The 12,228-nt window shown below is 39.8% G+C and overlaps 3 protein-coding genes across 5 annotated transcripts; 1 reads left to right on the forward strand and 2 right to left on the reverse strand.

Moving 5' to 3' along the window:
- Nucleotides 1-120: 120 nt before the first annotated feature.
- On the reverse strand, nucleotides 121-7,900 carry LOC132197261 (S-adenosylmethionine decarboxylase proenzyme). 2 transcript variants are annotated; one of them, XM_059620426.1, is made up of 7 exons: nucleotides 7,712-7,900; nucleotides 4,099-4,185; nucleotides 2,322-2,551; nucleotides 1,969-2,261; nucleotides 1,863-1,883; nucleotides 1,531-1,686; nucleotides 121-1,073 (listed from the first exon to the last, which is right to left on the reverse strand). In XM_059620426.1, the coding sequence occupies exons 1-7, from the start codon at nucleotides 7,843-7,845 to the stop codon at nucleotides 936-938; spliced, it is 1,059 nt and encodes a 352-aa protein (XP_059476409.1). In that variant the 5' UTR covers nucleotides 7,846-7,900; the 3' UTR covers nucleotides 121-935. The 2 variants fall into 2 exon arrangements, with proteins under 2 accessions (XP_059476409.1, XP_059476410.1); XM_059620427.1 differs by lacking the exon at nucleotides 1,863-1,883 and having other exon boundaries at nucleotides 7,712-7,899.
- On the forward strand, nucleotides 7,263-10,686 carry LOC132197260 (dynein regulatory complex subunit 3-like). Its single transcript, XM_059620424.1, has 10 exons — nucleotides 7,263-7,392; nucleotides 8,403-8,532; nucleotides 8,598-8,881; nucleotides 8,936-9,105; nucleotides 9,151-9,351; nucleotides 9,407-9,547; nucleotides 9,603-9,810; nucleotides 9,857-10,045; nucleotides 10,096-10,235; nucleotides 10,290-10,686. The coding sequence occupies exons 2-10, from the start codon at nucleotides 8,406-8,408 to the stop codon at nucleotides 10,408-10,410; spliced, it is 1,581 nt and encodes a 526-aa protein (XP_059476407.1). The 5' UTR covers nucleotides 7,263-7,392; nucleotides 8,403-8,405; the 3' UTR covers nucleotides 10,411-10,686.
- On the reverse strand, nucleotides 10,430-12,128 carry LOC132197262 (enoyl-CoA delta isomerase 1, mitochondrial-like). 2 transcript variants are annotated; one of them, XM_059620428.1, is made up of 6 exons: nucleotides 12,010-12,128; nucleotides 11,682-11,803; nucleotides 11,502-11,629; nucleotides 11,297-11,443; nucleotides 10,942-11,242; nucleotides 10,430-10,699 (listed from the first exon to the last, which is right to left on the reverse strand). In XM_059620428.1, exons 2-6 carry the CDS (start codon nucleotides 11,797-11,799, stop codon nucleotides 10,530-10,532), a joined length of 864 nt encoding a protein of 287 aa, XP_059476411.1. In that variant the 5' UTR covers nucleotides 11,800-11,803; nucleotides 12,010-12,128; the 3' UTR covers nucleotides 10,430-10,529. The 2 variants fall into 2 exon arrangements, with proteins under 2 accessions (XP_059476411.1, XP_059476412.1); XM_059620429.1 differs by having other exon boundaries at nucleotides 12,066-12,086.
- Nucleotides 12,129-12,228: the final 100 nt, after the last annotated feature.

The raw sequence follows: 12,228 nt of genomic DNA on the forward strand, positions 1-12,228 counted from the left end.
ACTATAAATATAACATATGAAAATGGTTTCCATAGCAACCAATTAGGTTTATTGAACTAATTCTGAATTTCGCTAGCATTTAAAAAGGGATATAAATAAAGAAGTTGAATAAAAATTTGGTTCTTTTGATTATTTAATCCACACATTTTATTTGCCCATCTAAAAGTCTACAGAGAATGAATAGACGTTGGGGAAGAATGAAAATGAAAGGCATCCTCCCACTCAACTCTTGTGAAACCCACTGGTGCAACAAAACAACCAGACACAAACAAACAAGTCTTCATTAATTATACATTCGTGAATATGAAATAAAAACGCTTGACAAACAATCATTATCAATCAATTAAGAGACCATAACTAAAATGCAAACATCGTATTGTACCTAGAACTGTAGTTTTAACATAGCACAAATTGATATTCCTACAAACCAAACCACCAAAACAATCGACAAGTAAAAAAAAACTCTTGTTTGTAATTGAGAGCTTTCCCACACGCGAAAGCACCCTTTAAGGAGATATTAATCAATGGAATAAAGAATTATAAAAAAAGTGATCTGCTGCGAACGAGCGCCTTTTGGCGGCGGGGTGGCGAAGGAAGGGTTGTCTTCGATCAGCGCAGCCCCAGACTGGACGCACCAAAAGAACAAAAGGGATGAGACCAGTGATCGGATGTCACCCGAGTTGCCGGAACGAGGCGGCGCCGGCGTCTCATCGCTACAGGAGCGTTGGTCATTCGAGCCAAGTGTGGGGCGGTGGCGATCACGAAATTTTGTTTCGCCACCAAGAGAAGAGCAGTCTAGGGCTAGGGTCTGGTGCGGAGCAGAAAGAAGTGTTAAAAGAGGAGAGGATCAGTGGGCGGCTGACGCGTGCAGGGGAGGAGGGCCCCGACAGGCCGCACGACCAAAAGGTCGGCGGACAACGGGCCTCCGCAGACCCTCAGCTCGGGAACTTGCTGTACAGCGCATAGGTCAGGTCGTAGCTCTTGAAGCGGCAGTACTGGATGTCATGCCGCAGCCACTCCCCGAATGATGCTGCCCGCTCCAACTCGCGCGGTGCCTCGGCCGCCAGAGACGCCTGCAAACAAATATTTTCAAACTATTTTAAAAAAAAAGCAAGATTTGAATTTTTTCATAAAAATGAAAAAGAAAAATTTTTTCCACCAATTAATTTTTAATTATTAGTTGACAGTTTTCTTCTGTCACTAACTTTTGTTTTAAATGAAATTTAATTTGAAAAAGGGCAATTTGTGGATAGTTTATAAATTAAAGAAAACTGATGGGATTAAACTGACATACAATATTCATGGGAAATTTTTTAACACTTTCAATTAATGTAGCAGTAATAACAAAAAAGCATGTTTTGTAGTATTCTGAAGGCCTGCAGGAGCTCACCGGCCAGGAGTAGAGTATTTAAACTTCAAAACATAACCTCTAGATTATTAGTCCATAACACTAATCAAAGTCGGTTTGCAAATGTTAGAATTTTTTATAGCTCACCTTGTTTGCAAATGTTAGAATTTTTTATAGCTCACCTTGTTTGCAAAAACAGTGAGCACAAATTTGCCCGGGCGGAAAGTCTTGACGACGCGCATGATCACCTCTTTGTACGAGGCCTGGGGCACGTTGCTCTCAAAGCTCACATAAGAGAATTCTGGTTCAGGTGTGATGTGGATCGTCATGTAACAGCCCTGTTGAAAAAAATTCTTATAATTTAGACTCTTTCACAAGAAAAAAATTAAAATCACACAAAATAATTTTTTTTAATCATATAAATTATGAAAAAATCATCATGAAAATGAAAGTTATTTGGGCAGTTTAAATTTGAAAGGGTGATGCCATGCCTCAGGAAGATTTGAATACTCACAGAGGCCAGCACAGGACCTTCCTGATAGAAACAAAAAGAAAAGAGTGGGAATAAGTCTCTGTCTTTTGAAATTCTAAATTCAATAGCAAAAATTATCAAGACTCACTTCATCCTTGGCAATTCCGTTCATGGAATATCCACAGGGCTCAAAGAGGAAGTCATCGAGCACCATGTTGGGCATCAGCTTGTCAATTCCGGCGCGCCGAGTGGCCTCAGCAGCCGAGGAGCACTCGTCCCTCGTAAAGATGCTCATAATGTCTGGGTCCAGTTCAGACATCAAGATCTCCAGGGTCTGGTCAGGCTCGGCAGGTCCCACCCTGCGCGGCCCATGCAAAGGGTGCAGGGTGTACAGGTACCAGCAGTCCCTGTTCACCGAGCCCAGGCAGTAGGCAGCTCCATCTTTACAGAAAAAAAAAACACATTTCATTAATTAATAAAATTGCAAAACAAAACTTGAACCTTTGAAGAAGGTGTCCAGAAGGGCCACTTCTTGCTCGAAGTTTCGGTGCGGCGAGTGCTGCAACTCTGGGCGCTTGAAGTTCTTGCGCGAGTAAAAAACGTCCTCCACTTCGTCAAAGCCAGCGTACTGGTTCACCAACAGCAGCAGCGGCTGCAGACACTCGAGCGGAGTTGTTGTGCCGCAAGTTTTCAGGATGAATCGACGCTGTGACACAAACATGCTGCTCTCACTAAAAAAAAATACAAGGAAAATGCTTTGAGTAACATTAATTTTTAAGTTTATATAAAGAAAATAATTGTATCCAATTTCCTTTTTGATCAAATGAATATTGAAATGAAATTTCATGAATTTTATTAATCTTTTAAATTATTTTATAAAAAAAAAACACAATAATAAGATTCGTGTCTTGATGTCTAATAAGAAATAATTTCCTAATTTCCAGAAAAAAAATGTCTGAATTCAGAATATAATTTTTGTTGAATTTTTCCAACGGTCCACATTTATATTTTCAGCGAATGTGGGCCGGCTTTAGGTAAAAAGTGGTCTGTTGAAGCAGGTGTGGTGGACGAAAATAGACTTTGAGTACATAAATTTAGAAGAGATCAAAAAGTGCCGCCTTTATTCTAATCAGACGCTGATCGAATGACCCAAGTGACCTCAGGAAAGAGGGTCAAGGCCGTGAGAGCGAATCGAGCGACTGGGGCGAAGCGAGGGTGGCGCGGGGTGCGGAACGGCTCTGCAGTGGCTGAAGGGGAAGGGGCGCCGCCGCAGTGCCCAGGATCAATTCTGATGCCCGTTTTCTCTCTGCCAGCACACACATGCTGACGCGCCCAATCGATGGCTTTTGTTAGTCCTACCGCGCCCAACTAACCCAGGACTTTCAATTAAAAATTTATTTAGAGAAGACAAATTTTTACTTTTTTATTTATTTTGTTATGATAGATTGAGAACCTAAATCCAGACCTGGATTTTCACTTCACTTGTTTAATTCTAAATTTTATCGATAGTAAAGAGGAATTTTCCTGGTACTTAAAAAGATCAACCAGAACAAAATCAAATTTCAATTTTTAGTAAACAGTATTCAAAACAGTAATCAAAAATAAACTATTTTGCTACATTTTAGGCCTGAATTTTAATCATGAAGTGTAATTCATTTCAGGAATAACCAAAATTTTCAGCTATTTTTGCAACCTTATTTGTTCCTTATGTGGATTAACTTTGCATCTATTTTTGATTGAAGAGCAGCTGTCGACAGAGGAGGGATCAATGGCACTAAAAGTCGAATGATACAAGTGCCAAGGCAGGTTTAGGCCGAGAGCGAAAACAATTCACACAGGAAGAAATAAAAAGCAATCGATTTTTGCACCGCGGCCAAGAATTTTAATGTCGACGTCCCGCAGCGAATTTGGCGAAACCAAGAGCCACGTGCAATTGAAAGTCCTTTACAGTGAAGACGAAAATTTCGGGCCCAAGGTGAAGGTCTGACCGCGTGTAATGGTTTGCAATTGTGGCCAGTGCAAAAATGCGAGGCTTTAAATAGGCTGCACACGCCGGTTTCGCTTTCAGCCGATCTTGCTCCACTTTTTCGATTCAAGACCGCGCCCTTCAGCAGCCAAAAGTCCAAAGTTTTCGAGAGTGAATTTGCGCGAATAATGCAGAGGGTCGGAATCGGCGCGGCCTGCTCGGCGAGTTGGCGTGCGGGGGCCAAAGCACCGGCCGCTTAAATTTAGCGCTCGACGGCTGCGGCTTAATTAGTCAGCCAGAGTCACAACTAACCTGAGTACGTAGGCGTCCAGCTGGTCGTTCTGCACGGAGCTGATGATCTCGCACCGCACTATCTTCAACAGACTCTCCAACTTCTGTCTGAAAACACACAGAAATTTTTTTCGATTAATTTAAAATACAAAACTACTCGCTTGGGAAACAAATCAAGTTCAGCCTAAAATAGCCCTCATTAATTACTTATAAAGAAAAACAATTGGATGAATGGAAATATTTTATTATAATTAAACATTTTTTTTATAATTATATTAATTTATATTGTTAATACATAAAGGGGATTTTCAGAGAATTTACTGCTGAAAGTAAAAATTGCTCATTTTGAATAAGTGGATAACCTAAAAAAAAGGATTGGCCTAAGATTCAATACTGCAGATCATTTAATTACGTGAGATAAGCTTTGAAAATCTTTTTGATATTATCTTAAATAAATCAGCATCAAGGATTATTATAAAAATAATTATTTAACCAAATAAAATACCCCTAAAATTTTAAATTTACAAGTACTAACACGCAAAGCGATGTTCTAATTTTAACCTCCCACTAATACCGGGTGCCATTGAGCAAAATTGTGTTTATTTTTCATTGAGCGTCTTTTTCTTTTGGCCTTGCACGAGACGACACTTTGCAGACTTCCGATTATGCAACGAGTGACGAGTCGTTGGCAGAAGGGTTATGACGGAACGACACCCCTGCTCGCGAGTTCGTATAAAGGCGCGCATTAATCCTTGGATGAGACGCAATTAGCTTTGCACTTGCTCTAGATTCCATTATATATAAATTTAGAGGATTTTCGACGAGCTTTGGACTCCGTCTTGGCGAAGTAAAAAATATTTGTCCCACTTGTTGTTTCTTAGTTGGTCTGGCCACGCGCACGTTGCATGCGAGTGCACTCTTTTCAAGAAGAGGTTGATGAGCGTCTGTAGTTTAATTCGGTTTAATTAAATTTTGCCAGATATGTAGAAAAAAAACCAAAATTTATTAAAAGCTTGGGTTTTAAAAGGATTGTATAGTGTGACTTTTTCAGATTTAATTTCGATCAAACATGCTAAATTAGGAAAATAATAATTTTAATAAAAAGATGGATGTGATTTGCTGGATTATAAAAAAATGGCAAGTATTTTCTTTTTAAATTTATAATTATGCGGCTGATTTTTTGTTTTGAGTGTGAATTATAAAAGGATTAAAACTTCATTTCAATCAGAAAATATGGGATCAATGATCACTAGAAATAACCCACAAAGATAATAACTTTTTTCTGACAAATAAACATACATAATATTTGTTTGAAAATATTAAAAGTAAAAAAAAAATGAATTGAACAATTCACGGTGGGGCTATTATCTTTAAAGTGGCGTATCGCCAGGATCGATTAAATCAGCCGAGGTAGATAAGCTTGCAAGTGACGTCAATGCAGCTTGGGCAAAGGTCAATTTTCTGACCATTCAATTTGAATGCGAGTCATACTAACTTTGAAACTTCTTTCTCGTGTAAATAACGGAAAATTCTGAAAGTTTTAAAACTAGAGATGCGTAAGTTGCACTTAATTAAATAATGAAGCAATTGACAATGAATCATTTTGTGAAGGCAGATGTCATTTGTGAAATACAAACACTTCAAAATGAAAATAAAATTTTATTTTTAATTTTAAAATTTTATTTATACATGAAACTTATGTGAATTTTTTTTAAATTTTAGAGAAAAAGAAGCAGCCTTTATGAAATTAAATATATCATTATTTGAAGAAGCGGTTGCGAAGACAAATGCTTTGCTAAAGGCTGCGCATCCCTGCGTATTGATTCGCAGGGCTGCGGAAGCGCGGACGGCGCGAGCAGATTTCCTGCCGCGAGCTGGGAATGAACAGTACTTTCCAAACGTGTCACGGTTTAAAGAAACACATCTCGTCAGCGCAATAATTGCGTTTCTGCTAGAGGCGACGACACTTCTGCTCATTGCGTTCGCCAGGGGAAATCGCGCGCCTCGGTTTTCCTCCTCCCGCCGCAAAGTCGCCATGCATTGATTGTGACAATTCCAGATGATAATCCTTTCTAAATATAGAAATTTGTTCAAAAATTGCAGCAAATGCTTAGCGGATTAATGAAGAAAAGTATTTAGAAAGTTAGCAAATAAATCACATGTTTTTTTGACTGATTTCTGTTTAATTTAAATGTGTAGATCTAAAACAGATAATTTTTTTAATTGTGAATATTAATCTTGGTTAAATATGCATTTAATAGACAAATTTATATTAATTTTATTTAATCATATAGTTAAGAAAAAGTTAATTTGTTTTGTCACGTTTACATCATATTCATCATTATGTAGGAAAATGGAAGAGAAATAGCAGGGCGTTGGCCGTGAATATTGTATCATATTTGAAAGTTTTATACAGTCTTTAGTCTTCGTTGCACGAGAGTCGTCTGCGATCGTCGCAAGGTCACCCGGGCACGCTCTTATCTCAACCCAGAAGCAAAAAAAATCGCAGCTATTACGAGATTTGCTCAATTTATTGCAGTTCGGTCCAGCTGATTAAACCGCGCTCCACGTGCGCGTGACTTGCATACTCGGAACGATGGGTCTTGTTAAAAAAATTAATTAAATATTTTATATTTCAATTTGAATATTTTGTAAAGAATTGAAATGAGAATGTGCAGTGTCAGAGCGAAAGCGCGTGACAACCGGTTGCAAATCGAGCAGAGACAATGCGAATTTGACCTCTCGCTGCATGAATGGGTTAAAGAATGTGCACTCGTTATAATCCTTTCGCTGCAGCCGTGGCAAAACGAGGCCTTCGGCGCAGACGGTCTGAGAGAGGAAAAAGGAGCACTAAATTCGTTCGTTGACTCCTCCCGTTAAGTCCTATTAGATTAATTATGCAAAACGCTTTAACTAATTTACAACAAAATATTTCTAGTTTGATTTGACATCACAGATCTTGATTAATAAAGATTTCAGAAGTTTAATTCTTCCTGATGTGAGGACAAAAATTTATTATTAAATGCTGGGAATCCCTTTAAAATTTTTCCTTATTGAACGGCGGGGAATTCGTGTTCGGAGATCAAATTTGGTGTTACAACGAGAAGGAGGCTCGGGTCAGACACACGCTGCCGAGCGACCCGACCCATGTACCGAGCGGGCCTGCGATTTGTCGGCTGCAGGCACGACACGAAAAAGCGCCGGCTGGTTAGCAACCGCAGCGAGGTATCGAGCAAGTCTCAACCGGGCTGACGTCACGAGACGAGGACCGGCCGGCTGCCGAGAGCCCACACCACGGCCCCCGAGTCCATCAGGGTCTCAACGGCGCTCAAATTAATTGCAAACCCAATTCGAAAAGGATTCATTCTTTTAAAAATTTTTTGTGAAAAATTACATAAGTCTGCACTTGGCCTTGGCCACGACCTGATCGGCCTCGCCGAGATTTATATAAATATGTGGGCCAGCGTCTACGACTCAGGGCCAACCTTTGAGACCTTCCGGAGGTTCCAGACTGTCGCACGGAAAAAGGGTTAAATTCCCTGTCAAACGTATCGATCGCTTTCACCCAAGGTTAAAGCAGGAAATTTTTAAAAGATGTTTGCAAACTTTAGAAGGGTCTCGAGAGACCTCTCACCTGGGGATCTTGCGCAGGTCGCAGTCGTCGACGCGGCCGTCGCTGCGGGTGAACCACACCTCGAGCAGCTTCTCAACGCCCTCGAAGAATTGCGGATCCTCGCCGCCGGCCAGTATCACTTCGTGCTCAGCCATGGTCGGTGCTCGCGGTGCAAAATGCAGAAAGCGAATGATGTCGATGAAGGGAAAATTAGGACTCGGATCGGAGCAGCGCTCCTATCCCCACCCCTTCGAAAGTCAGGGGAATGCGGCAAAAATCGTGTATCACTTGTTTCGGCGCGAGTTTGCACGCACCCTCGACCCTGTCCTGTCTCTGTTGCTATTCTGGCTTGGAACAACAATTATTAATTAATTACCATTGCCGTCAGAGAAAAGAAGTTTGCACAATTAAAGCTGTAATAAAAAGGAATATTATTTTAAAAACTGGATTGATAATACAATAATTACTTTATAGAGCAAATTAATAAAAATAGAACGCTATTGTAACCATAGAAACTTAAGTAGTTTATTGTGGAAAAATCGATTATCGTCATATAAAAAAAGTGAAAGCTAAAAATTTCTCGTATGTTAAAGTTAAAAGTAAATTATTCTGTGCCTTTTTATACCATGCACAATCAATAATTTTGTCATTTTAGAGGCAACGTAAATTTTGATAACCTTTTAAAACAATTAATTTTTAGAAAATATTAAATAAAATGAGCACAGTTCAGATAATAAACGAGCAGGTGCCCCGTGTCATTGACCAACAACTTATAGAGCGGCAGGCGAACGAGAGCAATTTGCTGGTGACCAATTTGCGGTCACTGGACCTTCATTCATCGAGTACGCAGATTATTTTATTATTTATTATCATTCGAAAGCAATTTTTTTTTCATATTTTTTTTCAGGAATTTTCGTGATTGAAAACTTATGGCATCTAGAGAGTTTGACGGTTCTGAAGTTAAATGACAACTGCATTGAAAGAATGGAAAATTTAGATGCGCTGACCAACCTGATCGAGTTGAATTTGTCCTTTAACAGAATTAGCAAAATAGAGAATTTAAAGCAGCTGGTTAATCTGGAGCGGCTGCTTCTGCACTCTAACCAAATTCACCTTGCAGAAAACATGGACACCTTGCAGAATCTGCGGCTGCTCACCCTGAGCCAAAATCAAATCGACTCTTTTGATAGTGTGCGTAAACAAATTTAAAATTCTGAGTAAATTTTATCGTGGAGTTGTAAACAGGTAATTTATTTGCGGCGGCTGAAGAATTTGCGCGCCTTGTCGATGGACAACAACCCAGTGTGCAAGGAGGCGCACTTCCAGGAGTTTGTTCTGGAGTTCCTGCCAGAGCTGCGCTACTACGAGTACAATCTAATTTCAAATGACCAAAGGCCCAAGGAATCAAAGTTCAAGTAATAAAATTAATCAATTTAACGCGAAATACAATTACAAGTTAGGCAGCTGCTGGCTAAGGTGGAGGAAGAGGAGGCTGAAGCAGATGTGCGATTGAGAATGGAGCAGCAGCAGAAAAGGAGGCGACTTGAACTGGAGAAGGCCTTTGTTGAGACGGTTGAGCCAAGCACCCTCCTGCAACCCCTTGCGAGTGCTTCCTGGAGTCTTGTGGTGCAGATTGGGGCGCTCGAAGATTTGCAGGCAGAGTATTTTAACATAACAAATTTAGCAGAGCACCAATTAAATAATAAAAAAAATAAGGCACAAGGTGCAGGTTGCAAAAGTGTGCGAGCAGTTGCAAGAGGCTGCTCTGGCACAAATGCAGCGTCGCCAGAATGAGATTGATTTGTTTCACTCAGGCATTCGGCAGGCCAGACTGGAGAATGGACTTCAGGGGCAGAAGTAGGTGTTTTTTTAATTGATGTCTTCAGAACAACAAAAATTATATTTCAAAAAGATTAGTGGAAGATTTCATGGCGCCGAAGGAGAAAATCTGCGAGGATTTGCGGAAACTCTTAGCAGCGGCCGAGAGAAGGAAGCCTGGGCAGGAGGAGTCCCCTGAAATGGACCAGGTGCGCGAAATTGCCAATCAGTTGATCAACAACAGCGAGAGTCTCAAAGACAACTTGATGGTACTTGAAATTGAACTTCAAGAGCAAATTGAGGTGTGTGATTGGTAGCCTGAACTGAAACTATAACTCAAAGTAAAAGGAGAAAATTGAGATTTTCAGCAGAAGCATGAGTGAGCTGATGGCCTCTTTCCAGAATGTAGCCAAGCTTAAGTTGTTGCGTCTCCGCGAACTAGAAATGCTCTTCCATCGAGATCTGCTGGATCCATGTCTCACGAGGGCATCAAACATTTATCTCAAAGGTCAGGGTAAAGGGGCCCAGTTGCTTGAGGTAAAACTTTTGAAAACTAATAAACACTGAAATAAGAAATGATAAATTAGCTGGCCAAGGAACCAAGTTTGTTGATGGAACAATTGATCGAGAATCACGAAGAGAGACTCCATGAAATTTGGAGGCAGGAGGTCAAGCTGGTCGCTAGTTGTGACGTTTGGCTAGAGAATCAAATTGCCCAGTTGAAAGAGTTTGTATTCAATTTAAAGACTTGAATATCTTAAACCGTTTAAAAATTTTAAAGGAATGAATTTAAGAGGGGAAGAGAACAGGTGCTTGAGGTGGCACATTTTGTGGATCTGCAACAACAAGAGATGATGGACCTCCAGCCAGGCTCTTGTCTGCCATCGCTTGGGCTCTTGTGAACCAATCAAAAGCCACATGTACTAGAAAACGTGGAAACTTCTTTTTTTAATATCATTAACTTTTGGCAACAAAAATAATATGTAAATAAACATCAATAATTAACAAAATGTAAAAAAAATTATTTTCCTTGCTTGTTCTTGAGCGCCTCCAAGTACTTCTCAAGGCTACTTTGCACAATTGGCTGGTTGACGAAGCTTAGGAAGATGTTCAAGTCAAGTTCCCTGTTCTGCTGGAGCCAGTCGAGCGCGTCATTGCGCAGATTCAGCTTAGTGAGCTTCCTTGCCACAGCTGTTAAAAATTAAAATGTATAGAAGTTACTCTCAATCTCAATACCTGTAAGTGTGTAACATTATATTATATAGTTCAAATTACTTAGCATTTTAATGTTTTTAAATTAGACAATTATTTATAATTTATGAATCATTAAAAAGCCTTTCATACTATTAAAATTAATAATTCAAACTTTGCCAAAAATCAAGTAATTCAAAGTAACATATAGATTTATGCAAAAGCGCAAAAAAAATACGCACGATGGATTTTGGCAAACAAGCCAAGGAATTTCTCTGCTTTGGCAATAGCGTCGGCTTTGTCGGTGGCAACCTCATCTATCAGCCCAATCTTCAAGGCTTCTTCGGTGGAAAACATGCGGCCAGTGGTTAGTGCCAGCTCAGTCTGTCTATAAGGAATTGCGGCCAGCATGGACGACATGAACCACTTGGGAGCCACAATGCCCAGTTTGGTCTCATTCAGACCGATGGTGTACTGTGGTCCAACCATTACTCGGTACTCGCAGCTCAGCGACAGAAGACAACCACCAGCTGGACTGTGTCCCTTTAAATAAAGCAGAAAATTATTGCTTATTTTTGCAAGTAAGACAGTCCCTACATTTATAGCTGCAACGGTTGGGTAAGACGAGCCAAAGAGTTGCAGCCACACCTCCTGCAGGGTGGACCAAAAGGCCTTGACGCGGTCAGGCTTGGGCTTGTACATTTCCATTATGTCCAGACCAGCGGAGAAAACAGTTGGTGAACTCTGCATGACATTAAAATAAAATATGAATTTCTTCTATGTACAACTGAAATTATTAAACCGATGTCAAAATCATGCCCCTGCACTTTCGGTTATCTTCCAGTTCCTGCAGGGCCTTGGAGAGGCCTTGAAGCAACTCCAGGTTGAGGCTGTTCACAGGAGGCCGGTTCATTGTCAAGGTGGCAATGCCTTATTAAAAAATTAATACGATTAAAAAATTTCGTTCTTTCATCCAACTCACCTGTTTTTTCATTAATCGACAGGTCAACAAGCTTTGCGTCTGCTGACATTGCCCTTGCGCAGGCAGGTGCCACAGCCTTTAAAAGACTTGGCCTGATGCGAGAGCTTAAATTCATCATGGCTCTGAAACAATAAAATTAATATGGTTTTATTTAAATACATATGGAAGAGAAATTTAAAATATTATTCTTTTAAATTGACTATTATATAAAAATATAAAATAAAATACATAGCCATGGTGGCCCCGGCTTGCTATTTCAATAATTAACTCTTTATGTACATAAATATGATAAATGAATGATTCTTTAAAAATGTAACTCAATAATTACCCCACTCAATTAGTTCAAATAAAATTGATTAAAACTTTAGTGCAGTCGTGAGTGACCTTTATCCTATTGATATGGATTTGCAATGGAAGATGAAAAAAGGGGCGCGGCACCGGTCCAGCTGTTTTTTGCATTGATACCAACATAATTTATTTTTATCATAAACAACAAAAATTTAAATATCCTATCAATGCCACAATCAATCTTTCAATTTTGCTAAAA

Source organism: Neocloeon triangulifer, unplaced genomic scaffold (assembly GCF_031216515.1).
Source record: "Neocloeon triangulifer isolate White Clay Creek 2 clone unplaced genomic scaffold, ASM3121651v1 ptg000012l, whole genome shotgun sequence".
Classification (NCBI taxonomy): Eukaryota; Metazoa; Arthropoda; class Insecta; order Ephemeroptera; family Baetidae; genus Neocloeon; species Neocloeon triangulifer.

Excerpts from the sequence above, each read along its gene's own strand:
- LOC132197262 (XM_059620428.1), bottom strand. The coding sequence starts at position 11,799 with ATGATGAATTTAAGCTCTCGCATCAGGCCAAGTCTTTTAAAGGCTGTG. Across the intron at positions 11,243-11,296 it reads CAACCGTTGCAGCTATAAAT|GGACACAGTCCAGCTGGTGG; the intron begins GTAGGGACTGTC and ends CTTTATTTAAAG. Across the intron at positions 10,700-10,941 it reads CTTGTTTGCCAAAATCCATC|CTGTGGCAAGGAAGCTCACT; the intron begins GTGCGTATTTTT and ends AATTTTTAACAG.
- LOC132197260 (XM_059620424.1), top strand. The coding sequence starts at position 8,406 with ATGAGCACAGTTCAGATAATAAACGAGCAGGTGCCCCGTGTCATTGAC. Across the intron at positions 8,533-8,597 it reads ACTGGACCTTCATTCATCGA|GAATTTTCGTGATTGAAAAC; the intron begins GTACGCAGATTA and ends ATTTTTTTTCAG. Across the intron at positions 9,548-9,602 it reads AATGGACTTCAGGGGCAGAA|ATTAGTGGAAGATTTCATGG; the intron begins GTAGGTGTTTTT and ends TATTTCAAAAAG.
- LOC132197261 (XM_059620426.1), bottom strand. The coding sequence starts at position 7,845 with ATGGCTGAGCACGAAGTGATACTGGCCGGCGGCGAGGATCCGCAATTC. Across the intron at positions 2,552-4,098 it reads CTGGACGCCTACGTACTCAG|TGAGAGCAGCATGTTTGTGT; the intron begins GTTAGTTGTGAC and ends ATTTTTTTTTAG. Across the intron at positions 1,884-1,968 it reads ACGGAATTGCCAAGGATGAA|GAAGGTCCTGTGCTGGCCTC; the intron begins GTGAGTCTTGAT and ends TGTTTCTATCAG.